The sequence below is a fragment of the Rhinoderma darwinii genome, chromosome 2 (genome assembly GCF_050947455.1).
Source record: "Rhinoderma darwinii isolate aRhiDar2 chromosome 2, aRhiDar2.hap1, whole genome shotgun sequence".
In the NCBI taxonomy this organism is placed as follows: Eukaryota; Metazoa; Chordata; class Amphibia; order Anura; family Rhinodermatidae; genus Rhinoderma; species Rhinoderma darwinii.
The window spans coordinates 37,929,601-37,956,294 of NC_134688.1; the positions used below are offsets into that span (position 1 = coordinate 37,929,601).

At 41.4% G+C, this 26,694-nt stretch overlaps 1 protein-coding gene across 7 annotated transcripts in view; it reads left to right on the top strand.

Moving 5' to 3' along the window:
- The window catches only part of DYNC2H1 (dynein cytoplasmic 2 heavy chain 1), a 372,805-nt gene that overhangs the window by 183,025 nt on the left and 163,086 nt on the right, over positions 1-26,694 (top strand). For all 7 annotated transcript variants that reach the window (XR_012881305.1, XM_075851543.1, XM_075851542.1 and 4 more), the window contains 5 exons: positions 10,995-11,060; positions 11,989-12,039; positions 12,917-12,994; positions 13,308-13,439; positions 19,334-19,406. Coding sequence is in view for 6 of the 7 variants with exons in the window: in XM_075851543.1 (XP_075707658.1) it covers positions 10,995-11,060; positions 11,989-12,039; positions 12,917-12,994; positions 13,308-13,439; positions 19,334-19,406 (400 nt within the window). In the remaining variant the exon portion in view is untranslated. The remainder of the gene's footprint in view (positions 1-10,994; positions 11,061-11,988; positions 12,040-12,916; positions 12,995-13,307; positions 13,440-19,333; positions 19,407-26,694) is intronic.

The window sequence follows — 26,694 nt, forward strand, 5'->3', positions numbered from 1 at the left end:
AAGGAACACTCTGGGGAGAACTGACCTATTGTGTTCTGCCTAGTGCAGGGCCTTAGGGGGCGGTACATGACACAGATTCAAAATGGTCTGTACTTGATATAAGACCGCAACAGTTTTACATGAATTGCACTTTAACGGCTGTATAAACCTTTTGAAGGCTTTTTTTTCTTCTAAATCCATGTTTTATTGTACTTTAAACAAGCTTTAAATTTACTTTTTGAGATACAGCTGCTCTAAATCCTGGATACATAGAAGCTCTATCTTGTGGTCACAGCCAAATCCGCCAGGTCAGTGGGACTGACGACTTCGATGAGTGCTGGTCCTGCGTGTCTCTGACACACAGAATCCAGCAATTATCAATCACATCTAAGTTTATGAACATGGATGTGATCAAAAACAGCTGGATACAGCTTCTATGTATCCATGATACATAGAAGCTGTATCTGAAAAAAAGTTAGTTTTTTTAACCCCTTAATGACCAGGCCTAGAAAAGGCCCTTAATGACCAGCTATATTTTTCTGTTTTCGCCTTTCAGCAGCCATAGCGTTTTTACTTTTTCATTGACGTGGCTGTATGAGGTCTTGTTTTATGTGGTAGAATTTTTTATTTTTTTTGCTCAGTAATAAAATGTATTTTTACGGTGTGAGTATAGGAATAAGCGATTCTCTGCATTTATTTTTTATCCCGTTTTACGCTACATACCCTGTTAAATAGTTTTACAGGTTATTATGGTCGTGTAGATACCCAATATGTGTAGGTTTTTATGTAATGTACAGGAAATAAAACATATTTTATGCAAAATACTGACTTTTAGTATTTTTGTGAACGTTTTATATATTTATTTATTTTTACTTTATTTATTTTTTCATTCCATTAAGGTATAACTTTATTTACAACTTTATATTTGACTTAAAATGTATTAGCATACTCCTGTATACTAATACATTTCGCTGTCACTATGACACAGACTTCTGTTAGATCTTCACATATTGTTCCCTAACAGCAGGCAAACTGAACAGACAGCCCTGGGGTCCTTTCTAGGTCCCCAGGGTTGACTGCAGGGGGATTCCACGTTCTTCGATCGCACCATCATGTTTTCAATGACGCGAGCAAAGAGGGGAGTTCCCTTTGATCATGTCGTGGTCACGGACCACGGCGATCAAAGGGTTAAACAGCTGGGGTCGGCATGTTTTCTGATCCCAGCTGTGCTCGGGAGGCTGCTCTAAGATCAGGAGCTGTTCGTTATAGTTCCTACTTAGAGAATGAGTGCTCACAGGAGCGCTCATCAGCCTCTACACGTCGCTGTAGATGAAGGACCTGCACCGCGCGGCGGGCGGTAGCTAAGGCGTTAATAAAACCCAATTCAAAACTTGTTTAAAATACAATAAAACATTGATTTATAAACAAAAATGCCTTAAAAGGTTTATGTAGCCTTTGAGTTGCTTAAATAGAACTGATGTGCCCCCTGTAACAGTGCCAGATACACAGTGCCCCCATAACATGACAGCCACACAATGCTCCCCATTACTGCCAGCTACACAGTGCACCCTTAGCATTTACTTTGCTGAAGTACATTCATAGTCTCTGCTGTATAAATGTGATGTGTGAGCATATTTCTGTTGAGATTTTGGGGTTGGGGGCTGAAGTGTTCATTTATGTAAACTACAAAATGTTTGCAATTTTATAGTTCAGTTATTTCTTTAGAGGCCCTGTCACTTCCCCTGACATGACCGTTTTAATACTTGCATCTCCCTTAAAATAACGATTCTATATCATCTCTTAGAACTGCGTTGTGCTGTTCCTCTGTTATTCCTACTGGAAATGTATGAATAAATTTAAAACGGTTTGTTACCATTTCCCAACATTTTTATTTCATGGGTGATACAAGTATTTACTAAGACAGACCTGTAAGGAGAGATGACGGATCCTCTTTAGGAGAAGATACGGGGAGGCTTTGCCCCCTCTTTGCCAAAGTTCTCTGTTATTTTAACCTTTGGGATCAGTGCAGTTCCCCTTTTTTTTTCTCCAAATTTAGGAATGTGAGGTCACTAAATAGAATTTCTGGCTGGGTTTGCACCTTGTCCTGTTGATATATTCCTCTCTTGCCTTCGTCTTTCCTAAAAGGAAGAGCTAAGAAAATAAAATGTTTTTTTTTTTTTTTCTTAAATGCTATTTTTGTTCCATGAAGGAAAATAAGACCTGTGGATTATCTGTGTTTAGTGACTCAGAAAGTTAAACTGCACCTTCTGACCTGGCAGCGCTGGCAGATGATATATCTCATTGCAGAATAAGGCGCAGACAACACAAGTTAACACTTCGTGGCTCTATTATTTTGCTCAGCAGTGTCCCCGACTCTCTCCGACAGATCCTCTGGCATAAATAGATTTCTCTCTTTCTCTGGATATCATATTATTTTGTAGTGTCTGTTTGCTTTTTATTCTCTTTCCTGGCACCGCATACTGGGAACGAGGATAAGAACTATTTGTTGTCAATTCTCGTTGGTTTTACCGACTTAAAAGCGCACTCGGGAGGTGTTCATTTCCCTCCGGAGCAATGCAGTGGGAAGTTTTTCTCCACCACTCCTTTGTCTAGCCTTATATATAATACTAAAAATAAAGAAAGAGCCATTCAACAAGAGCAGCACGTCCTTCCTGGACAAGGGCACCCTCCAGCAGGCCGGATATATCAGCCACGCTCGGCATTCACAGGGTCTACCCTTATATTTAGAATTAATTGAGAATTATGTTTCTATTGCATGTGTAATTAGATGATAAAGCGGATGTCAAAGCTTAATAGAAGCGAAATGGGAGCATTTTAATTTTCATTAGGAGCACACAAGTAGCAAATTATTATTTATTTTCAGCACGGATTGGTTCTGATTCACGTGTTTCCCGCTGAGGGGGGTAGATTTTCCTTGTTGCTTAAGCCCAAGGTCACTTTAAAATTCTACTATAGTAAAAAAAATAAAAAAATCCAAGCAACACTTATTTATTATTATTATTATTATTATTATTATTTGTTTTAATGACCTTTAGATGATTATTTTGTTCTATACGGCAATATGGGACCAATTGTGTTTTACCCACCTTTTCAATCTAACCCTAAGGGCTTATTCACAAGAATGTGTGTCAAATCGGATGTGATAAACGGCCAGTTTTTAAAACAATGGCCGTGTGAATAGCCCCGCAGAAGTACATTGATTTTTATACAGCCGCATGACGGCCGTTCAAAAAAACAAAGCTGCCGCCACGCGGCCGATTTCCACGTTCATGTAAATAAGGCTTTATGGTATACCCAGGCGGTACGGGCAAAGATAAATAGGTAAGGTGAAAAATGTATGATCGCTGGGGGGCAGCACTGTTAGGATCCCCGTCTATCACTTGAAATGGGAGTCCCTAGTCCCCTGATCCTCACTTCACGATCACTGCGCACAGTTCAATGCTCTGGGCTGCTTCCGTTAGCCCCATAGAGCGCATGATGCTCGACCACCGATCCAACTAAAACTCATTTTCATCGCAGACAGACAGTGAGAAGGATAAGGGACTCGGGACCCCCAGTCTAGTGATTGGTGGGGGAACACCAACGATCATACGTTTGTGGAAAAACCTCTTTAAGGTACTTGGCTGTGTTCATACCTTTTTGCAATGCTTGTGAAAATGTGTCCGTTTTGCAAGAATCCTAGCAAAGAATGTGCAAAACAATGTGCAACTACTGCCTTAGGGGAAAGCCCGTATCCAAAAGGTGAAATTACAGACGCGAATCTACAAATGTCTTGGAAGCATGGCACAATTTTAGGGATAGCAAGAATGGCAATGGTCCGGGGGCCTCCACCACGGCTGCAAGGCACGGGAGTTTGAAAAGAGCTAGAGCATACCTCCAACAATATAAAAGCGTTATCATGGGGCAGAAGAGGTGATTATTCGGCTTTTTCTAATATTTAGTACTAAGGGGCAGAGCTCCTTTCTCCTGGTACGTAGGTACAATGCCCCATGTGTCTTCACTGATAAGTGAAGAAAATCTGGTGGGCCTGCACTTTTATTGTTGTATGGAGAGCGGGATAAGCAGCTACTACACATCTCTGGCGGCGCTTATCTCATGGTTTATCTCAAGGGATTAGCCATGTAAAGTCCAACATGTGGAACCTTGCTTTCCCTTACAGGTAATGTTGGTGGATATTGAGGCTCTAATACACATTAGATGGTGTTTAGCTGCTATTGGATCATCGGTGGATTATTCTAATGTTATCTAATGTTTGTCTAATTCAGTTTAACCTTACAGTATAGGACACTGTCTGGGAAGGGGCCCGCAGATTTTTCTCGTGGCCTTTATGTGACCACAAGGAATCTCTTTCCTTCCCTCCAGTGCTAGATGACGTGTAACAAGTTTTGGGTATTGTCTGCATTTTCCCTGGCTGCGTCTCTTCGTTCATCCCCAGGTTATAAGGAGAAGACAGACTTCTAAGTTCTCTACTAGATTTCTACTAGACCGAATGAAGGTTTTTTTAAAATTGTTTTGTTTTTAAAAAATCTCTGCTTTTTCCTTCTCGTTTTATAGTTTTAAAGGAAACCCGTCACCAGCTTTTACCCCCCAATCTACCACCAGTACCAGGGGTGTAGCTAAAGGCTCATGGGCCCTTGTGCAAGAATTCAGCTTGGGCCCCCCTACCCCTCCCCAACATCACCAGACCCATGTGTACGCCTATGCCCAGCCACCCTGCCCGACAAACCCCATGAATGCCTCCACAGTATAATGCTCCCCATAGCTGCCCACCCACAGTATAATGCCCCCCATAGCTGCCCCCACAGTATATTGCCACCCATAGCTGCCCCATACAGCATAATGCCCCCCATATAGTATAATGCCCTCCATAGCTGCCCCATACAGTATAATGCACCCCATACAATATAATGCTCAACATAGCTGCCTCATACAGTACAATGCCCCACATACAGTATAAAACCCTCCATAGCTGCCACATACAGTATAATGCCCCCATACAGCGTAGTGCCCCCATAGCTGCCCCATAGAGCATAATGCCCCAGATACAGTATAATGCCCTGCATAGCTGTCCCATACAGTATAATGCCCCCTTAGCTGCTACATACAGTATAATGTCCCCATACAGTATAAAGCACCCCCATAGCTGCCACATACAGTATAATGCCCCCATACAGTATAAGACCCCTCATATCTGTCCCATACAGTATAATGCCCCCCATACAGTATAATACCCTCCATAGCTACCCCATACAGTATAATGCCCCCCATAGCTACCACATACAGTATAATGCCCCCCATACAGTATAATGCCCTGCATAGCTGTCCCATACAGTATAATGCCCCCCATACAGTATAATGCCCTGCATAGCTGTCCCATACAGTATAATGCCCCATACAGTATTATGCCCCCCTTAGCTGCCACATACAGTATAATGCCCCCATAAAGTATAAGACCCCCTCATAGCTGTCCCATACAGTATAATGCCCCCCATAGCTACCCCATACAGTATAATGCCCCCCATACAGCAGTCCCATACAGTATAATACCTCCATACAGTATAATGCCCCCTATAGCTGTCCCATACAGTATAATGCCCCATACAGTATAATGCCCCTGATACAGTATAATGCCCCTCTTAGCTGTCCTATACAGTATAATGCTCCCTATATAGTATAATGCCCCCTCAGTAGCTACCATATAAGTCCCGCTCCCTCCCATACCCAGTATAATGCCCCCATATGCATGTACCTAATAGAAAAACATTAACATAATTACTTACCTATACCCGTTCCCACAACGGGTGGAAGATCCTTCTCCTCCTCTGCACTGTGCTGTGAGTGACTCGGCGCAGACGGGCGCGATGACGTCTCTACAGTGAGTGATTGCTCCAGCATTGAACTGAACTGTATTTGCGTCCTGAGGATGCAAATACAGTTGGAAGCGCGGTCAGCACTGTGTGGCAATGGGGGGCCCGGTTGCAACTGCGACCGTTGCGACCCCTATGGCTACGCCACTGAGCAGTACCTTCAAGTAGTATTTGTTTTAAATAGTATACCAGTGTTTTGTTTTGTTTTTTATCTTCAAATAGTCAATGTACCTGCGTAATCTAGCATTGAAGTTTTTCTCTTTAGACCGCCCGACACCCGCTTTAGCCAGCACAGGACACCCGTGCCTGGCTTATGACACAGCGCCGGGAAAAGGCGGCGCTCTGGCATAAGTACCCTTAAAGGCCGCCGTGAAAAGGCGTATTGGCGGTCGTTAAGGGGTTAATGTATCTTTAGGTTTCATTCATTTTTTATATTTTTTTACACGTTCAACAGTTCCTATGACTGACTTTGATTTAATTTTTTTTCCTAGCACACTTTTTGGTGGATTATTGAGAGGTATAGGTTATTCTGCAGCCTAAAAATATCTTACCGTTTTGTGTATACAGCTCTGATGTAAACCTATGTCTGCCCTCTGTATAGTGTGTTCCTGCAGTCACGTTTTACTCTTAAGGAGCTTCACACACAAGCGTGTTTGGCCCGTGATAGACGGTCCGTACGTCGGCCGCATTTCCCGGACCGAACACACTGCAGGGAGCCGGGCTCCAAGCATCATAGTTATCTATGACGCTACGTGTCACTGCCTCGCTGCGGGACAATTGTCCCGTACTGAAAACATGATTACAGTGACACCTAGCGTCATAGATAACTATGATGCTTGGAGCCCGGCTCCCTGCAGTGTGTTCGGTCTGGGAAATCACGGGCCAAACACGCTCGTGTGTCGAAGGCTTTATCCTCCTGCCCCTCTTCATTGCTAGCCTACAGACAGTAGTAAATGAGTCAGGTAGAGGAAAATAACACATAACTGCAGGATCAGACTACCCAGGGTTTGTTTGTAGTCTGTAACTATGGAGACACATAGGTCTGTATAAGAGCTGTGGAAACAAAACCGTAGGACATTTTTATTCTATTTGCAAAGCTGCTTCATTTTCCATTTTAGATGCACTGGAGCAAGTGGACGTACCCTATAAAGCAAATGTTCACCTTTGATGAACTTTTGCTTTAAGGAATGTTTACAGGCATCAAAAAAAGGGAGAAAATCCAAAAGCCTTTGCAATGTATTTATAAGTACAATAATGAAGAATAACCGCTGAAATAAAACCTGGACATCCACGATAGTTCCCAAATACAATGGAGGCCGAAGAGCGTAGGAGCCCTGTACAAGGGGTATGGGGTCCCATAAGTTATGTCTGCCATTTCCAGACAGATCTATCATACGGTCATTGATTTCCCAGGCATGTGAATGGGATTGTTAACGTTTAATGTGTGATCCATTCTTGCCTCCAGCTTACTAATGTGCCGTAGCTTGAGCTGCATTATTTTTATCTGTATAATACGCTTTATTGAGTGGCTTCATATGCAGGGCTGGGTACAATACAGAAAGGATTGTGATATAGGCGTTCAAAGTTTAATTACCGTCATTTCTCTTGGAATGAGAAAGGATAAGAGCTGGGGAGTTCTGGTACATGAGCATCGTTCTTGTAATGGAAAGTAAGCGGATTATAATATCCAATGTTTTCAGCGTTACGGAGTACTGATGAGGTGATTACCCGGAGCTATTTACTGCTGTAGTATATTTGTTTTCTATGTTTCATGTAGATCTGTCCTTGGTTATAAACTCGCTACCTGGACATCTGTGGTGGGGTTTAGTGGCCGTTTTTTTATTTTTATTGCAGCAAATGTGGTATCTTTGTGACGGAGAGTGTGTCTGAATTTCTTCTTTTAAAGGAACACTGACCCTAAATTCATCCACTTACAATCATGACAGGGCCCTATAAAAAAAAAATCAGAATGGTCCACCGTTATTATGATGCTGGGTTTTGCCTGGTGTTTGTTTTGCCCTTTATGCCTTTTCTATGACCAGTGGGCCGATTCCCCTCCACCTGGCTACTAACCGTATAGTTCCTCTAGAGAAAGACCTGCACAGGTCCTATAGCAACTTACCAGGGCTGTCGATTACTGTAGTTCTTGTAGGACCCATCCCTTGAAAGTCTGTGGCGATCCATCATGTTTCTCAATAATAAAGGCATTGCCAAAGTTGTGTAATACTCTATTGTGACCGCCGTGGCAACTAAGAAAAAATATAACTTTACAATGGAAATAAGGCCCCATTCACATCACATTTTTGGCCATACGTTTAGAATATTTGCCGTGAAAAGCTCCCGACATATAAATTAAACTTAGGTTTATGCCTAAAAGTGGCATTCGAGAACCATAGACTATTGAGGCATCCATTTAATGTATATATCCTGAAAAGCTCATGACATACATGTATATGTTAAATGGATGCTTGTGACGGGTGACATACACTAGAATACGTCATTCATAGACCCCGATGTTTGAAAAAAACATACAAACCTTATTTTACAGGATTTCGTTGTATGAAATAAGTCTACTTTTAGTTTTTTTGCGGTATACTGGCCCTACAGAGACCAAAAGGACACTCCTTTTGGGCTTCGTCAGGCTGATGTAGCCCTATGGACACATTTACATGTGTACGCCGGGAGCTTTGCTGGGGTACATGCTAAAGGTACATCATAAATGTGATGTGTACAATACACAAAATAAACGTGGGTTGCCCACAATTTTTTTTAACATTTTATTAACATTGTGGACGACTGGAGATCTTCTTTACGGATGTACCTCTACTCTTTCAGTCGTGGTTCCTGAGATCAATGAATTTTAAGAGGGTCTTTGTTAATTTAGTCTTTTCTACTGAAACATTTTGAAATCCCAAAAAGCTATTTTCTGGGATTTCAGTATATACCGGAGACCCCATACCCCTTGCACAGGGCTCCTACTCTCTTCGGCCTCCACTGTATTCGGGGACTATCGTGGATGTCTATGGACATAATATCTTATCCATGTTTTATTTTAGCTGTTCTTCTTCATTATTGTACTTTACCTATAGCAGCTCCAATTCATATTACTAAATGTAGGATCGGCCTTACTGAACAAATACAGCTAATGGAAGTGACTCTATCTCTTGCCTATGTGAGAATGATGCCGTTTCCTTGTAGTATTTATACAGTAGAGAAGAATAATAAATGACTGCGTTGGGTCTGCGCTGGTATATGCCTCAAGGCTGAGAGCGGTTCTGGCACTTGTATTGTCTGGAAAAAACGTCCATGAAGCGATGGCTCGTAACGCAGCAGAGAAGTGTGCTCCGAGAATCGAGGCAGGAAAACGTCTTCACATCCCAAGTAATAAGCTGAATTTTTCATGATTTAGCACCATGACCTGAATTAGAGGCAAAGCTGCTTTCCATTTTACGGAGGTCTCCTGTGTGATTATAGTAATTAACTCCGCTCCAAAGAAGAAATCGCCGTCTCCCGTGTCCCAGATAATAGAGCCAAAACATACAAATGACGACTTGTTTTCTAGATGTGCATTTACCAGAGGATTGGAGACTAGAATAAGTAGCTTTATGGAAGGGCCCGATGACTCACAATGGGCGAGGTGTGCTTTGTGCTTTTTGTTAGTTTTTTATGGTTTCTCAAAGTTTACAGATGCCTATTGTGCAGTATAATGTAAGTGTAAGGCTCAGTACAGAGATACACGGAGTATCTGCGGCTCCATACTACAGGGCTATGTGCCGCCATATGGGCCTAGAATATGGAGTTATTGTCTACGAGAAACAAAAATGCCTTTATAATGCAGCGTCCTATCACCCAGGTCCCCTCCCCCAAACAGTAACACACACAAATCCCTGTATGCTGGGGTTCAGAGGCTCAATCCTCAGCCCCACTCTTCTCCACCACGCAAATTGACTGTACAGCCAAAATATTGTGTATCCCCATTATTACTAAAACTTTATTATAAATCGTCTCTGTCAGATTCCCTTTTGGCCTTGAGAACACAACATATTTTAACATTTTTGCCTCCCTGCATTTAGAGATCCGTAACTTTTCTATTTTTTGCACTTGTTTTTTTACATTTCAGGGTGTATTTTCTTTTTTTTTAGCATTTTTTAAAGCATAACATTTAGCAGTTTTTATTTTGTGGGTGACTGCGTGTGGTCTTGGTTTTTACAATATAGGGTGTATTTTTTTTGTGTCCTTTTTTCAAAACATAATCTTTAGCAGTTCATTTATATTTTTTAAGCGGAAAGTGTAAAAAATTCAATTCTGACAGTTTTTTTTTTTTGTTTCTTTTTTCCATAGTTCCCTGAACACCTTAAATTATGTCTTTAATTTATTGTACCAGTTGCAATAGGATATTTATTTTATGTATTTTTTTACATTTTGTATGACTTTTATCTAATATAATATTATTTTTTTTGTTTTGTTTTTCAAAACATTTCCTTTTTTCTTCTTTTTTTTTTTTTTTTTTTTTAAATGACTTTTTTTTTTATTTTTTTTCTTGTCCCACAAGGGGACTTTTACTTTTTAATGTAATTATTTTTTTTGTATAAATCATTGGAGTACCTATGGCATTACAAGGGTTAAACTGCCAGGATCTACGTTTTCTCTCATCCCGTTCATTGCCGAGGCACAAATCCCCTCTACACACACTTTGCACCTGCGGGAGTTTAATGCTGGCTACTTTCAATGGGGATATCTTCTTATACTGGGTGTCCCATTACGTACAGGGATTTGTTCGGGACCATCGGGGGTGAAATGGTATGGAAGAACTGAATTGTTAACATAGACGGGGCTGCGGGTAGATGTAATCTAAAAGCACAAAAGCTTTATCCACATGTGACATTTGGTCTTAAGGTTTTGGTCAATCAGGAAAGCTCAAGTCTTCCCATCCATAGGTAATCCTGTCCTCATAAAGCATTAGACCCGGGGTTGTCTAGTCTTCGCTGTTCTCCCACAGAACGTGGTAACGACCGACAACAAAATGGATATCTCCCCCTCTTGTGCTTCTATCCCGGGCAAAGCTAATGATCTGGAAATATATGTTCGAGTAGGCGTTATATAAATTCTATGTTTTTTCCCCTCTAGGCGGATCAGTTAATGTTCGCCCTTCATTTTGTGCGTGGAATGCATCCTGAGATATTCCAGGAGAATGTAAGTAGCCAATAAACTATCCCATAATAGTAATGTTATACTCACATATTCAGATTGTTAGGGGTCCGTCAGTGTTAGCTGTGGTGATAACAAACTGTGCAATTAAAACATATTTGCAGTTCATCTTTATAATTGACGCAGTATAGCAATAAAACATGGCCGCACTATATTTTGATAATTAATGCCATACATTATTAAGGGACGATGGCAGTAAATCTTGGTAATTGACATTAATGTGATCTGAAATTGCTGCTGCCTGCAACAAATACCATACTTCATGTCTAGAGCAGGGCTGTCCTCGTAATGGACGAGAACTGGATGAAACTCTCTAAGGTTCTGCCAGTAAATTTAGTTTTTTTGGACATCACTGTAGTGATCTTATGTCATACCATACATCTTAAAGGGCTTGTCTGGTTCAGAAAACCCATTTTGATAAACACGATTAGGGAGGGGGTCGTCTATTCAGGGTCCTCATCTGTTGGCCAGAGCGAAGGACCGTTACAAAGCGCGTCTCTCACTCTGGAGGACCTGTCCGTTCCTGCATTACACAGACAACCCATTGATGTAAACGGGCATTGTGTAATGCTTAGATTCCCCTGTGGTGGCGCTGCAGGGAAATGTAACACTTACTAACAGGTTTCCCCCTCAGATTACAGCTGATCGCTACAAGTCCCAACAGTGGGAAACTGTATCATCAACGGACCCTTCTTGAAAGTAGGGATTGTCCAAAGCAAAGAACCTCTTTAAATAGCAGGTCCTGTCACAATTCCTATTTACCTGAATAGTACAGTGAACTTTCTTACAGGACATTGTGGAATATACTCCCATCATACTTTTGAATAAACCACAAATGTCATCCAGTTTACCATGGCAATTATTTGTCAAACTTAAAAAAATCCAGAATTGTGTTTTTTGTGATTTGACTTAGGAATGGGATGTCTTTACCGGAGTTATCATTGGAGACATGTTCAAGAAATCTGTAAGTAATCGTTTTATTTTTTTTAAATTTTTTTTACCTTCTGTAAAGGAAATTGCTTTATATAAATACATACATGTGATTATAAAATGACCATTCTGAACCCGTTAGCTGAAATTGAGAGCCGACGTCCATTGTTTTTAATAGAGGACTTGTTAACCTTTTTCTGTATCTGCATGAAATTTCTCGTTCCACCAATTAGTTATTTCCTGGGCTTCACCAGAATGACTCGTTATCCCCGGCAAACCTCTGTAACAGGATCCTTATTGTTTTTTAGAGCCCTATTACATGTTTTCGGTTTATGTTTGTATTACAACTCTCACCGTTTATCTTATTATCACAGTTGAGGTGTAGAGTCAGACAATCACGTTACTAGAGTTCTGTTTTGGTCCCCGATCTATAATAAAATATTTGTATTTTTATGTTCAATGCAAAGATAAGCAGGGTCGAAATTGAGTTCTTTCCCCGGGAGGACATTTTTATCAGGGTCCTTCTTCTTCTATTCATTAAAGGGGTTTTCCAGTCCCTAAAAATTGATGGCCTATCCCCAAAATAGGCCATCAATACCTGATTGCTCGGGGTCCGACAACGGAGACCCCCGCCGATCAGCTGTTTTGAAGGGGATTCGGCGTTCGCACGAGCGCTGCTTCCCCTTCATTTCTACTTGATCTCTGTGAATCTTTGACACGGATGTGGTGGCGATTCACAGTACTGCAGCCTTCTTCTCCCATTGAAGTGAATTACATTAATGAAACACATTACAGTCAACTCATACCCATAATAAGGTTAACCATGTCCATTCTTCTACCATACTTATAAATGCCGGTTCTGCTTTGTTACTGAATTATATCTCACATTTTCTACTTCTCTGTATTTGAAGGATTCCCAGAAGAGTCTCCGTGATCAGATCCCATCCTGGATTGAGCCAGAAAGAGCATGGGCCGTGGCCTTGTTAAAGGTATTCAGAGCCGCACCTTATATAGTGACTCATTCTCCGAAAAGTCCCAAATACTTACAATGAGCTCTGCCTAATGGTCGACCAGATATCAGGCTGAAGACTGGAAATTTCTGCTTATTCACCTTTCCTATAATTATCCTCGGCATAGAAGTTAAAACGCCTGCGACTGTGATCAAGTGACTTTATTTCTTTTTGCTCTAATCTCATCCCTCATACTCGATGTCGAAAATAATTTATTGCTTAATTAAAATGAATGTGTGTTTAAAATATGTCTCCAGCCACTTAAATGTGAACTGAGTGTTTCATCTTGCAGGCCCCTCTGCCACCTCTTTATCAGAGCCTAAATCTGGAAGACTCAAATCTGTGGAGTCATTTCTCAAAGAGCTCGGCATGTGAGCAAGAATTCCCAGCAGCCATTGCCAAGAAGCTGTCCTTATTTCAACAGGTAATTTGTAATCCAGGCTAATTGACTTAATAAACCATCAACTATCTTAATAAACTGACAGTAGCGTTAATTGAAAGTAGATCGGTGACAGACGACCAAAATAGCTATTAGGATTTTTATGTAGCAGAAGATTTCCTATATATAGGCCTGTTACCTGTCTCAATACTTACGTAGCTCCTGATACCTTCATATCAGTAACTTTGACCTTGCATGTTCCTGGCATCGACCAGGAGAGTTGAAGGGCTTGTCCAACCTCGTAAAATTGTTGAGATTGGAAATTTAGATGAACTACTAGAACAAGAGGAGGACAAATGGGTCACAAGATCTCAATGAGGAATTCTCATTCGCAACTTTCTTATAAATTCCCACCTAAAATTGAGGTTAGCGTGATATTTACCTAATACAAAATCTAATATTCTATTTTAGAATGACTTTCTACATAATATCTGCCATTGCGTGATACAGGACTGTCTGTTTCGGGTCTCCTGTGCTGTTATATCTGAAGTAACAGCGATAAGAATAAATGGGAAATTTGAACCACCAATTCTTTATCTTATGTAAAAAGAAACCCCTTGTTTTTGCAAAGGGTCTGCACGACCTCTGGTAGTAAAAGGTTCTCGGTCTCCAGGACTAGCCATATTGTTTTTAGATATTACTAAAGGCCCTTTTACACCAGCCGGTGCAGCGAGCCCCGATCATCGAGACATCGTTGATCCGCGTTCGTTTGCTCCTGTCACACGGAGCTATGTATGGGGTCGTTACTCCGATCGCTCGTCCCCATACATTATTATCATGTCGGCAGCCTGTCTCCGTGTTTACTCAGAGAGACGTGCTGCCGACAATGATAATATTTTACTTTGTTAAAACGATACGACCAGCAGAGGATTCAGCGTTTGCTCGTTCATCTGCTGATCATCCCCCTGTTTACACTGGGCAATTATCGGCAACGAGCGTTATTCTGACGTCTGCCCGATAATCGTCCTGTGTAAACCCCCCTTCATTCCCTGACTAACGGGTCATTAATATAATGGCTGATAACTACAATATACAATCTACAGTATGAAGAATGAGTATGAATCTTTGTGGTTGTAGACCCATCTGCAGCTATAGCCACAGTAGCTGTAACTACGTGAGTTATTATAGTAACGTACGGACTTGGTCATCAAGAGATTATGTCTTTTATATATATATATATATATATATATATATATAGTTCTCTTTATACATATCATTACATTTATTTATGACCTGTGTCCTCCGCTATATTAAGATTTATACCAAAATGATCATTCTGAATATGGAACAATATGCGTATATGATCGTAAACTGTCTGTGAAAGAAATATGGCAGTAAATCCATTGAAGAAATATACATAATGATTGCCTAAGTAAGTGAGCTTGCATTTTCTTTGATTAGAATTCTAAAGAAGTAAAGAGGCATGCTCAGTTCAGATTAAGCCATTCTCACTACAAGTCTGAGAGCATGCCCACTATGTACTCGATACAAGCGATTATTATAAGTATAGGAGCATGCGTAATAAATATTGACTCCCACTTGCTCTGAGTGTGGGAGCATGCTCAGTCTGGTCCAATACTAGAAGTAAAGACATCTACTTTCAAGTATGTGAGCATGCTCAGCTGGCACTGGATTTCCAGGACCTGCAACAAGTATAAGAGACACTGATGTCCTACTGGACAGCTCCAAAAGGGATATTGGCTGGATCGCTCCAAATAGATAACGCTTGGCCAGCCCTTATAGCAATCTATTCTGCCGATCCTCTAGTGATTAACATGGCTTCATCTATAGCCGATGGGTTTGAACACTACTAGAATAAGATTGATGTAATAAGGGAGGTTATAAATAGTGGTCGCCGCACGCCAGCCTCCATATTCTCCTCATTCCTCCTGAAGACGCCGGATGTGGCAAAACATGTTGGGGAGGCTGTGTGGTGAATGTCTGCCACTGCCTGTCCAGGAACATCGAATATATGGACATGCTACACTGACATATATTGATACATTTTAGCGACTTAAATGGGTTGCCCGGTTACAGCTAAAAAAAAGTTTGTATAATTAAGTTATACAATTTTCAAATATACTTTCTGTATTCCACAGTTTTCAAAATCGCTGCTTGTTGTCATTCAGTAGGAACATTAATTGTTTACCTTCAGAGGATAATATTCTGTCCATGGTCATGTGATGGGCACACAGGTGCACGGTTCGTTACAGCATGTGTATCAGAGCTGTGTCTTGTAACGAGCTGTGCACCTGTGTCCATCACATGACCATGTAACGATCCCAGCACCTGTGTGTCCATCACATGACCATGGACAGAATATTATCCTCTGGAAGTAAACAATTAATGTTCCTATTGAATAACAACAAGCCGAGATCTTGAAAACCATCAGGAATTAATACAGAATGTATATTGGAAAATTGTATAATTTTTAATTATACAAGAAAATAACAATAATTGGCTGAAAGTGGACGACCCCTTAAATGTTTTTTACTTAAGCTAGTTTACCTCCAGTGATCTCAGCTTCTTATACTGATCTACGTGTTCTCTTAAAACACGTTAATGTGGCCAAAATTTATGACAATTGATTAAAAAAATAATAATGGATATATAGGGATATTTTTGGAATTGTTTCACTAATCCCTGCCTAGCCCGGGGGCAATCATACGGTTACTGTCTTCGAAGTTTCAGGGGACCCTTTTGACAAAACGGGATTGTCCTTTATACTATGTCTATCCAGTTCTAACATATACTCCCATAGATTCCTATATATCCTGCCGTCCCATGACTCAGACCAGTGTCTTCAGATTCTGCTTCTTCAGTCATTGCTACAATTGTTTTTTATCATTGCGTAGAGGAATAGACCTGACCGCACTTGTATGATCCGGCCCTTGTATGTTCAAGCTCTTCATATATTTCCTATTGAGCACTTGTATTGTAGCCCGGTGCAGAGTTCTGCTGACGACCCGCAAAATTCTCTTCTTCATCTGACCCCAAGTGTTTCTGCATTATAATTCAGCATAGCCGTATGCCAACAATGTATTAACCTTCGAGAATATACGATGAGCATAGAAGGAAGAGCCCATTAGTCTCTTTCCCATCATCTCGGGCACGGTGCGGTTTTTCGTAGCGGCCGGACATTCATCATCTTTTAGATTTCATCTACGAACTGTAATTACAAAGACTATTGTTTATTTTTCCTTTAGAAATTCTGCAGTAGTTTTCTCTCATTGTATCATTTAACACATTGATTTATTTTGTTGTTTTTTTATTTTTTAACTAATGAGGTGTAACTGCACAAAAAGTCAATAGATTGAATAATATTTCAGCAGATTGTTAAATAGCATTTCAAGATTAAACGGAATATATAGCGCGACGTATCGCATTGATACATATAAACATCAGTACACGAGGCCATGGGTTGTTCCTGTATATATTTGATGATGATTTAAAGGGGTTCTCCGGGTATTTTATATTGATGACCTATCCTTAGGATAGGCCATGAATATTAGATCGGTGAGGGGTCCGACCCCCCCCCCCCGCCAATCAGCTAATTGATGTGGCCGCGACGTTCGTTGAAGTAGCCTATACCAGTTTACAGGCACAGCGTAGTACACTTCTGTAGTATCCGTGCCGTGGATTGCAGTCCCGGTCCTATTCAAGGGAATGGGACTGAGTCCCAGTAGAGTATTTGAAAATAGGGTTTCAAATCCAGAAAACTCCTTTTCAATAAAGCTTCAGATTTGAGAAGCAAAACCTTTTTATTGTAACTTCAGCAGTTCTTATTTTTACAATACAATCACTTAAAAAAAACAAGAAAATTCAAACTATCTCCCAGGTCGATCATTCAGTAGTTCAGCAATTGTCATATGGACTACATATCCCAGCATGCCTTGCATGTCCCAGTATACAAATGCTTTGATATTTTTGCAGCCAGAACAGGCCACTGGATCCACCAGCAAATAATAATAATAATAATGTATATTGTCATAGTTGTATATTACCTAATATTATATTCGCTGATTATAAAGATAATACATTTTCCTCTAGGACTGTAAAGACAGGCTAACGCCTCATGCACACGACCGTGTGTGCCGGCCGAGTCCCGTCAGTGATCCGTGGAAAGAGAGGACATGTCATATATTTCCACGAATCAGAGAATCTGGTCAGTTTTCACGGACCCAATTCACCCACTAAAGTGAATGGGCCCGTGAAGACTATCGGGTGCCACTTGGATGCCGTTTAAAACTGCCCAAGTGGCACATAGGTCGTGGGAAACTGGCATAAGTGTAAATGTATTACCTGAAATGACTGCTTCAAAGTGAATGCGTTCTTTCTTTTTATTTAATAAGGTCTAAAATGATGTGCGAATACAGAGCTTAAAATCTCCTGTATAGACATAATAGAAAATTTATGAATTACTTTTTTGGTGTAGAAAGGTCACAAATTATGGTGCACGCCAGATTTGCGCTATAATTAGTAACGTTTAACAAAGAAAAGTGGGTGGTGTTTCATGTGAGGGGCGGGGCCTCCCACATATTGACAGATTTGCCATCACTTACATTGGCGTTAATTGTGGTGCAAATCTACGTCTGCTCATGGCAAGCGTAGATTTAAATTTCTCATGCATGGACAGCCACAGATGCTCCAAATTTATTAAGGGCCGTGCACCTCTTAATAAATTTGGCGTATTGTTCTTCAGTACAATTTAGTTTAAGACTGCTGTATGAAATGCCAGTCTAAGTAAATTCCCCCCATAGAAAATGCCTGCAGTCTCCACTAGAGGGAGCTTAGGCCCTATCAAGACAGTATGCAGTATGCTCCTATGCTCCCCCTAGTGGTGGCTCGAGGCAGCCAGAATGTTAGCATTTATGTCTATTTACTTTTCATCTTTGCAGGGGATTTGGAGCTCTGTATCAGAAAAACGGTGCTCTGAGCACTATAAAGATATATTAAGAAATGAATCCGCACAGAATGTTGGACCCAAAAACATCATAGTGCTAAAAGTTATGCGATTTTCTATTATACTTTTGCATATTAATTTCTCTCGGTTCAAGATCATTGCATGTAGCCATTGTTTGAAAGAAATAGGCAATATTTACTTCTAGACTATACGTTTTTCAAATACAAATACTTCTAATCCATAAAAAAAACAGGATGAATTTAGTAAGGCCTTATTCACATGACAGGGATAATTGGCCGGTGATGGATGTTTATTTTAAAGTGTGGCTAAATGTTTGACAAACTTCTGACACGTCATAGTGACCTGTCCGATGTTTACATTGGTGGGGGTCCGAGCACTGAGATCTTGTGAGCACTCAGCCGCTTCGTGTCTGTTCGGCTTTTTACGGAAATAAATGTATCGGAGTACGGGCTCATAGACTTTCTATTGAGTCCATACACAGATACATTTATTTCCGGAAATAGTCGAACAGACACGAAGCGGCTGAGCGCTCACATGAGGGCTTCAGCTGCTTCGTTCTAGTGATTGGTGGGGGTCTCAGTGCTCAGACCCCCACCAATACAAACTTCTGACATGTCACTATGACATGTCAGAGGTTTGTCAAACGTTTAGCTACACTTTAACGGACGTCACATGGCTGCATTGAAATCAATGCACGTCTATGGGGCTATTCACATGGCTGTTTTTTTTTTACAGACCGTGTGAACGGCCCGGGAGAAAATAAGGCATGTCTATGAGGGATTTGTGAAAACGGGTCCTGCACGGGTGCAAATTGGTCGTGAAAAATACCTGTTTTACATGGCCAATTTGATACCCGATCGTGTGAATAAAGCCTAACTTAAAGAAGTAAAGATCTGCTGAATAATGAATGTTCTGTATCGGGCGGCTACAATAAAGCTTTCTCCTCTTTCTCTAGGTTCTCGTGGTACAAGCAGTTCGGCCGGACAGACTTCAGAGTGCTATGGCCATGTTTGCATGTCGGACTCTGGGTAAGATTTTTTGGGTACAATGTTTTTTGAAAAGTGTTGTGTTTTTAGCCTATATAATGGGAAATGGAGTAAATCACAGAATCTTTATGTGGTTATAAAATGTATATATTCTATTTATGTATTGAAGAGCCTTGGGACCAATAATATTAGTTTTTCTTGACCAAACAAAAAATTAAGCTTATTTATAATTTTAAAAGCAAATATAATAAACAAGTAAAAATAAATAAATATATATATATATATATATATATATATATATATATATATATATATATATATATATACAGTGAAGGAAATAAGTATTTGATCCCTTGCTGATTTTGTAAGTTTGCCCACTGTCAAAGTCATGAACAGTCTAGAAATTTTAGGCTAGGTTAATTTTACCAGTGAGAGATAGATTATATAAAAAAAAATAACATAGTTAAAATGATATATATTTATTTGCATTGTGCACAGAGAAATAAGTATTTGATCCCCTACCAACCATTAAGAGTTCAGCCTCCTCCAGACCAGTTACACGCTCCAAATCAACTTGGTGCCTGCATTAAAGACAGCTGTCTTACATGGTCACCTGTATAAGAGACTCCTGTCCACAGACTCAATTAATCAGTCTGACTCTAACCTCTACAACATGGGCAAGACCAAAGCACTTTCTAAGGATGTCAGGGACAAGATCATTGACCTGCACAAGGCTGGAATGGGCTACAAAACCATAAGTAAGACGCTGGATGAGAAGGAGACAACTGTTGGTGCAATAGTAAGAAAATGGAAGACATACAAAATGACTGTCAATCGACATCGATCTGGGGCTCCATGCAAAATCTCACCTCGTGGGGTATCCTTGATCCTGAGGAAGGTGAGAGCTCAGCCGAAAACTACACGGGGGGAACTTGTTAATGATCTCAAGGCAGCTGGGACCACAGTCACCAAGAAAACCATTGGTAACACATTACGCCGTAGTGGATTAAAATCCTGCAGTGCCCGCAAGGTCCCCCTGCTCAAGAAGGCACATGTACAGGCCCGTCTGAAGTTTGCAAATGAACATCTGGATGATTCTGAGAGTGATTGGGAGAAGGTGCTGTGGTCAGATGAGACTAAAATTGAGCTCTTTAGCATTAACTCAACTCGCCGTGTTTGGAGGAAGAGAAATGCTGCCCATGACCCAAAGAACACCGTCCCCACTGTCAAGCATGGAGGTGGAAACATTATGTTTTGGGGGTGTTTCTCTGCTAAGGGCACAGGACTACTTCACCGCATCAATGGGAGAATGGATGGAGCCATGTACCGTCAAATCCTGAGTGACAACCTCCTTCCCTCCACCAGGACATTAAAAATGGCTCGTGGCTGGGTCTTCCAGCGCGACAATGACCCGAAACATACAGCCAAGGCAACAAAGGAGTGGCTCAAAAAGAAGCACATTAAGGTCATAGAGAGGCCTAGCCAGTCTCCAGACCTTAATCCCATCGAAAACTTATGGAGGGAGCTGAAGATCCAAGTTGCCAAGCGACAGCCTCAAAATCTTAATGATTTACAGATGATCTGCAAAGAGGAGTGGGCCAAAATTCCATCTAACGTGTGCAAACCTCATCATCAACTACAAAAAACATCTGACTGCTGTGCTTGCCAACAAGGGTTTTGCCACCAAGTATTAAGTCTTGTTTGCCAAAGGGATCAAATACTTATTTCTCTGTGCACAATGCAAATAAATATATATAATTTTGACAATGTGATTTTCTTTTTTTTTTTTTATATAATCTATCTCTCACTGGTAAAATTAACCTAGCCTAAAAATTCTAGACTGCTCATGTCTTTGACAGTGGGCAAACTTACAAAATCAGCAAGGGATCAAATACTTATTTCCTTCACTGTATATATATATATATATATATATATATATATATATATATATATATATATATGCACTACCGTTCAAAAGTTTAGGGTCACTTAGAAATTTCCTTATTTTTGAAAGAAAAGCACAGTTTTTTTTCAATGAAGATAACATTAAATTAATCAGAAATACACTCTATACAATGTTTTATTTTTTTTTAAACTCGTTTTATTGAAAGAATTGTACAATACAAATGTCCATAGTACATAACAGAAAATAAACACATTTATGTAGTCATACAAATTTTGAACACAGATGCATATTGGCTATGGTGGTATTTAACATGTCATAACCTAATAGATCGCATAGTTAACCCTCAGTAATAACATAATAACATCCCAGCGGGCATAATACTTTCCCAGTCCAATTTGAGTTATTCCATACAAAACGTAGAAATCCTATAAGTAACCCATCATGCAACATCCGTCCTTCTCAATGTTGCAGCAACTGGTCCCTCAGGTCTGTAAATCTATTCGGAGTATACAGGGTACACGGTGAATAACACCAAATCTGCCAAATTTTATAAAATTTACCAATACACCCTCTTTTCTTATATAATACTCGCTCGTATGGAATAATGGAGTTGATCAACGATTTCCATTTCGTCACCCTAGGAGGTCTCTGATCCATCCACCGAAGTGCGATGGTTTTCCTTGCCATGAACAATACTTCTCGCAATAAAATACGTATGTGGAATGGCCACTGATCTTCAAGCAGCACCCCAAATAGACAAATCTTGGGTGAAAAGGGGATCGGCTGCTTCACCACTTCCTCAACCACTTTCAACACCTCCCCCCAAAAGGAGGCCACCACTGGACAATCCCAGATCATATGCCAGAAATCAGATCTGGGAAAACGGCACCTGTGGCATTCAGTGCTAGGATATCTGCCCATTCTATGCAGCCTCACCGGCGTGAGGTAACTCTGATGAACTATAGCTAATTTAATCATTTTATTATTTGCCGCCGGTGATACAGACATAGGAGATGAAAGTACATCCTCCCATTCCTCCCCTGTCAGATCTGGTATCAGGCTCTCCCATTTATCTTTTACCGGTATTTTGACATTGGCCAATTTAGCATGTATAAGGGCCGTGTAGACAGCCGAGATCAGCCCCCGGGGGCCCTGTGATTTAAAAACTCCAATCAAAGGGAATCGTGAGAATTCGTGGTCTGACCTAGGGTATTGACTTGTGAGAGCATGTCGCAGCTGCAGATATCTATAAAAGCTTTTCCTAGGAATTTGGAAGTCCTCTTGCATTTGCGCAAAGGATTTAATGGCATTATCCGTATACACATCCCCAATTCTAAACACCCCAAGGCCACCCCAGAAAGAGGGGGCCTGCCCCTCCATTAGATGCGGAAGAAGGGGATTATCCCATAGTGGCATGTCCACCTGTATATCTGCATATGCATGAATTTGTTTGGCCGCCGTCCATGCCTGCACTGCCACCTTTTGGATTGGGAGCATTCTTTTATAAGTTCCCGGGGAGCTTTCTAGCACTGGCCAAAGGTGCGTTAGATGCAAATATGTAGCGAGGTGCTGTTCCCTCATTGGTAACGGGTCCGACCCTGTCCAGAGCTGTAGATATCTCAGCTGCCCAGCTAGATAATACATAAACAAATCCGGTAGTGCCATTCCCCCCTCCTGTTTAGGTCTCTGCAGAGTAGCCAAACTAAGTTTGGATCTGTTGGATCCCCATATAAAAGCCGGGAATAATGCATGTAGGGATTTAAAAAATGCCTTATATACTGGTATGGCTGCGTGCTCCAGAACATACAGACACTTTGGCAGAATAACCATTTTAATTAAATTTACGCGACCCGTCACTGCCAGTGGGAGTGCCCCCCACACCCTGAATTTGAGCTTGATATAGTCTAACAGAGGCAGTATGTTGGTGATTTGATCTTGCCTATGGTCTCTGTTTATGATAATACCCAGATATTTAAAGGACGACACTACCTGCAGGCCGTGTTCAGCTTCCGCCCAACCCCCTTCCTTCAAAGGCATGAAAAATGATTTGTTCCAATTAACATGTAGGCCAGAAAATCTACCGAATTGGTTCAGGATTTCAATAGCTAGCCCCAAGTTGTCTTTCGGGTATGACATATACAATATCACATCATCGGCGTACAAACTAATCCTCTCCTCTTGTCCTCCCACTACTATTCCCCTATATTCTGGGTGCGTTCTTACACGTATCGCCAAAGGTTCAATAGCTATTGCAAACAGTAGCGGGGAGAGAGGGCACCCCTGCCTGGTACCTCTACGGAGCTGAAAATAAGGAGACATTATACCATTAATCAAAATTTGTGCCCTCGGATCCTTATACAAGATTTTTATCCATTTAATGAAAGTCGGGCCAAAACCAAACCTCTGTAATGCTTCAAACAAATATGCCCACTCAACGGAATCGAAGGCCTTGGCCGCATCAAGAGATGCCATTGCCCAATCCTCCTTCAGTGCCTCTCCTATTTGAGCCAAAATTTGAACCTTACGTATATTGTCAGATGTGGACCTCCCCGGCATAAAGCCTGCCTGATCCGGATGAATGAGTTGTAATATCACCTTATTCAGTCTATTTGCCAATACCTTTGCAAGTATCTTGTAGTCTAGATTCAGTAATGAAATAGGGCGGTAAGAACTACAGTCCCTAGGGTCTTTGTCAGGTTTTAGTAACACTACAATTGTGGCATCATAGAAACTGTCCGGTAGTTTCCCCTCCCTCCGGGCATAAGAATACATAGAGCATAATGGGGGGGATGAGCTGGTCAGAGTAACGAAGATACACCTCCAATGGAACCCCGTCCGGGCCCGACGCCTTACCCTTCGACATATCCCTCAATGCCTGTGTAACCTCGTCTTCCGTGATATCGAGTTCTAACATATCCCTGCCTGCCTCATCTAACTGTGGAAATTTCAAGTCCTCCAGGTATGATACACACTCGGACCACTCATACGTAGACTGCGAGGAGTATAAGTCCCTATAGAATTGGGTGAATCGGGCTGCTATACTAGGGGTATCCGTCAACTCACGGCCCTGACTGTCCTTAATCTTAAGTATTGCTGAGCTCTGAGAGCTGTGGTGAATTAAATGAGCCAGCAATTTACTTGATTGGTTTCCCAGTTCAAAATAGGTCTGCCGAGCAAAAAACAATTTCCTATCAGCTTTTTCTTGTAGTAATAATAAGTATTTACGGCCCAACGTCAGCCATGCATGTTTGTTTGCTTCAGATGGGTTTTCTATATACTCGCCCTCCAATGTTTTACATTGCTGTGCCAGCTGACCCTCTTCCTTTGCCGCTTCCCTTTTTATGTAGGAGATTGTAGAACGCAAGCAGCCTCTAAGGTAGGCCTTCAGGGTATCCCATAAAATATTAAGATTGTCACACGAGTTATTGGTATCTTGAAAAACCTCCAGTTGATATGGTATACGATCTTGCGGCCCTATCAGGGTGAGCCAGAATGGATGAATTTTCCAGCTACCAATCCTCACAGGTCCTGGGTGATTGAAACGTGCTACCATCGGAGAGTGATCTGACACTCCCCTTACTTCATAAGAAACATCCGTTACCATCGGAACCATTAGGGCGTTCCCAAAGATATAATCTATACGGGACAGGGAATTCCTACCGATAGAATGACATGAGTATACCTTTACAGTCGGATGTTTGCACCTAAATATATCTATCCAACCCATTTCTTGAAATAGCAAATTCAACTCTGTTGGAGCCACCGATGCAACCCCACGATCCATTTCCCCTCTAAATCTATCACATTTGGGATCCATGACCATGTTAAGGTCCCCCATGCCCAGTACCGTAGCTTGTGGGTAAGCGGCAGCAAATGCGGCAGCCTCATGTAAAATCTGTATATTCGCCGGAGGAGGAACATATAAGCCCAGTAATACAAATGGTATAGTGTCAATGTAAGCATGTATAAACACATATCTACCTTCCTTATCCACTTTAAGTTTAACCGCTTCCCACCTCAGAGATTTGTGGATTAATACCGATACCCCCCGGGAGTAGGACGTATGGAAAGAGTGTGAAGCCCATTGGATCCAAGGTCTACGCAATAATCTCGCTTTGTCTGGGATTAAATGCGTCTCTTGCAGACATATTATAGAGGGATTAAATTTACGGATACATGCAAAGATGGCTGCCCTTTTCCTCGGGGTACCCAGCCCCCGTACATTCCAAGACACAATCGGTATAGACGCCATTAGTGGGGCCGGAAACTATGTCTGCCTCGGAGGGAAGATGGCTCCCGACTCCTGCATAATACCAATATACTTTCACTAGTGACCTTTCCCCACCTTCTTTGTACTGTGTGACTTTTTAGACATTTGCATTCATAAATGAGTATAATTTCGCCTAAATACAGCGTTAAAAACATAAACGACAGAATTAACATATAAACAGTAAATTGTATCGGCAATGCGAGATGATACATAGGCCATTGCCGAATCATGCCCTCCTCGTGGCACCAAAGAGTAACGGGAAGGCCCCGTGCTATTAGGCAGTGTTAACGTATCCTTCCTTATCTACATCTTAAAACACCATATTACTTCTCAAGCCCTTTCCATAAATTCGTACAGGAGGACTATAAAACAATCAGCAGTGTAAACAATATCAGTAATATTTAACCGTAATATGCTTCCTGCGCATATACCCGGATCTCTCCTGCAGTCTCTCAACTGGGACCCCTTCTTCACTTCGGCCGGATCACTCCTTCCCACTATAGGCCAAGCTCCATGAACAGAATGGTGACAGATTGGTAGTCCCGGCAGTCCATTCAAATGAAACGGGGAGGATAAGAATGACCCTTTTCAGGGCCTCCGGATCTATCCACCCGCCGGATAAGACTGCAAATTGGATGTACCATAACATTGGAATCCCTCCTTGAACACAGGAGATCAACCAGCAAAAAGAAAACCTTTTAGCCTGCATCAGGCGCATGAGAAACTCCAGCATCATCTTTAAATTCCAGCACTTTCCATCCTCACCCTCCAAAGGGTCACACGCGGCGTGGCGATCTCCTCCCTCTCACCCAATCGTCGGCCTCCAGCGGAGAATTAAAAAAGATCGAACGGTCGTTATCCACTACCCGCAGCCTTGCAGGATACGCCATAGAATATGGTATATTGAGTTCCCTCAGCCGTCTTTTCACCGCCATAAACGTAGCTCTGCGCTTTTGTAGATCAGCCGAGAAATCCGGGAATATGGATATAGCAACGCCATTATATTTAATTCCTTGCAATCGGCGGCTTGACGTAGGATCATGTCCCTGTCGTTACAATTAAGCAACCGGGCCAGCATCGGCCTCGGGGGGGCCCCAGGTGGAGGTGGTCTTGCCGGCACTCTGTGCGCCCTTTCTACTGCAAAGGCCTGCGAA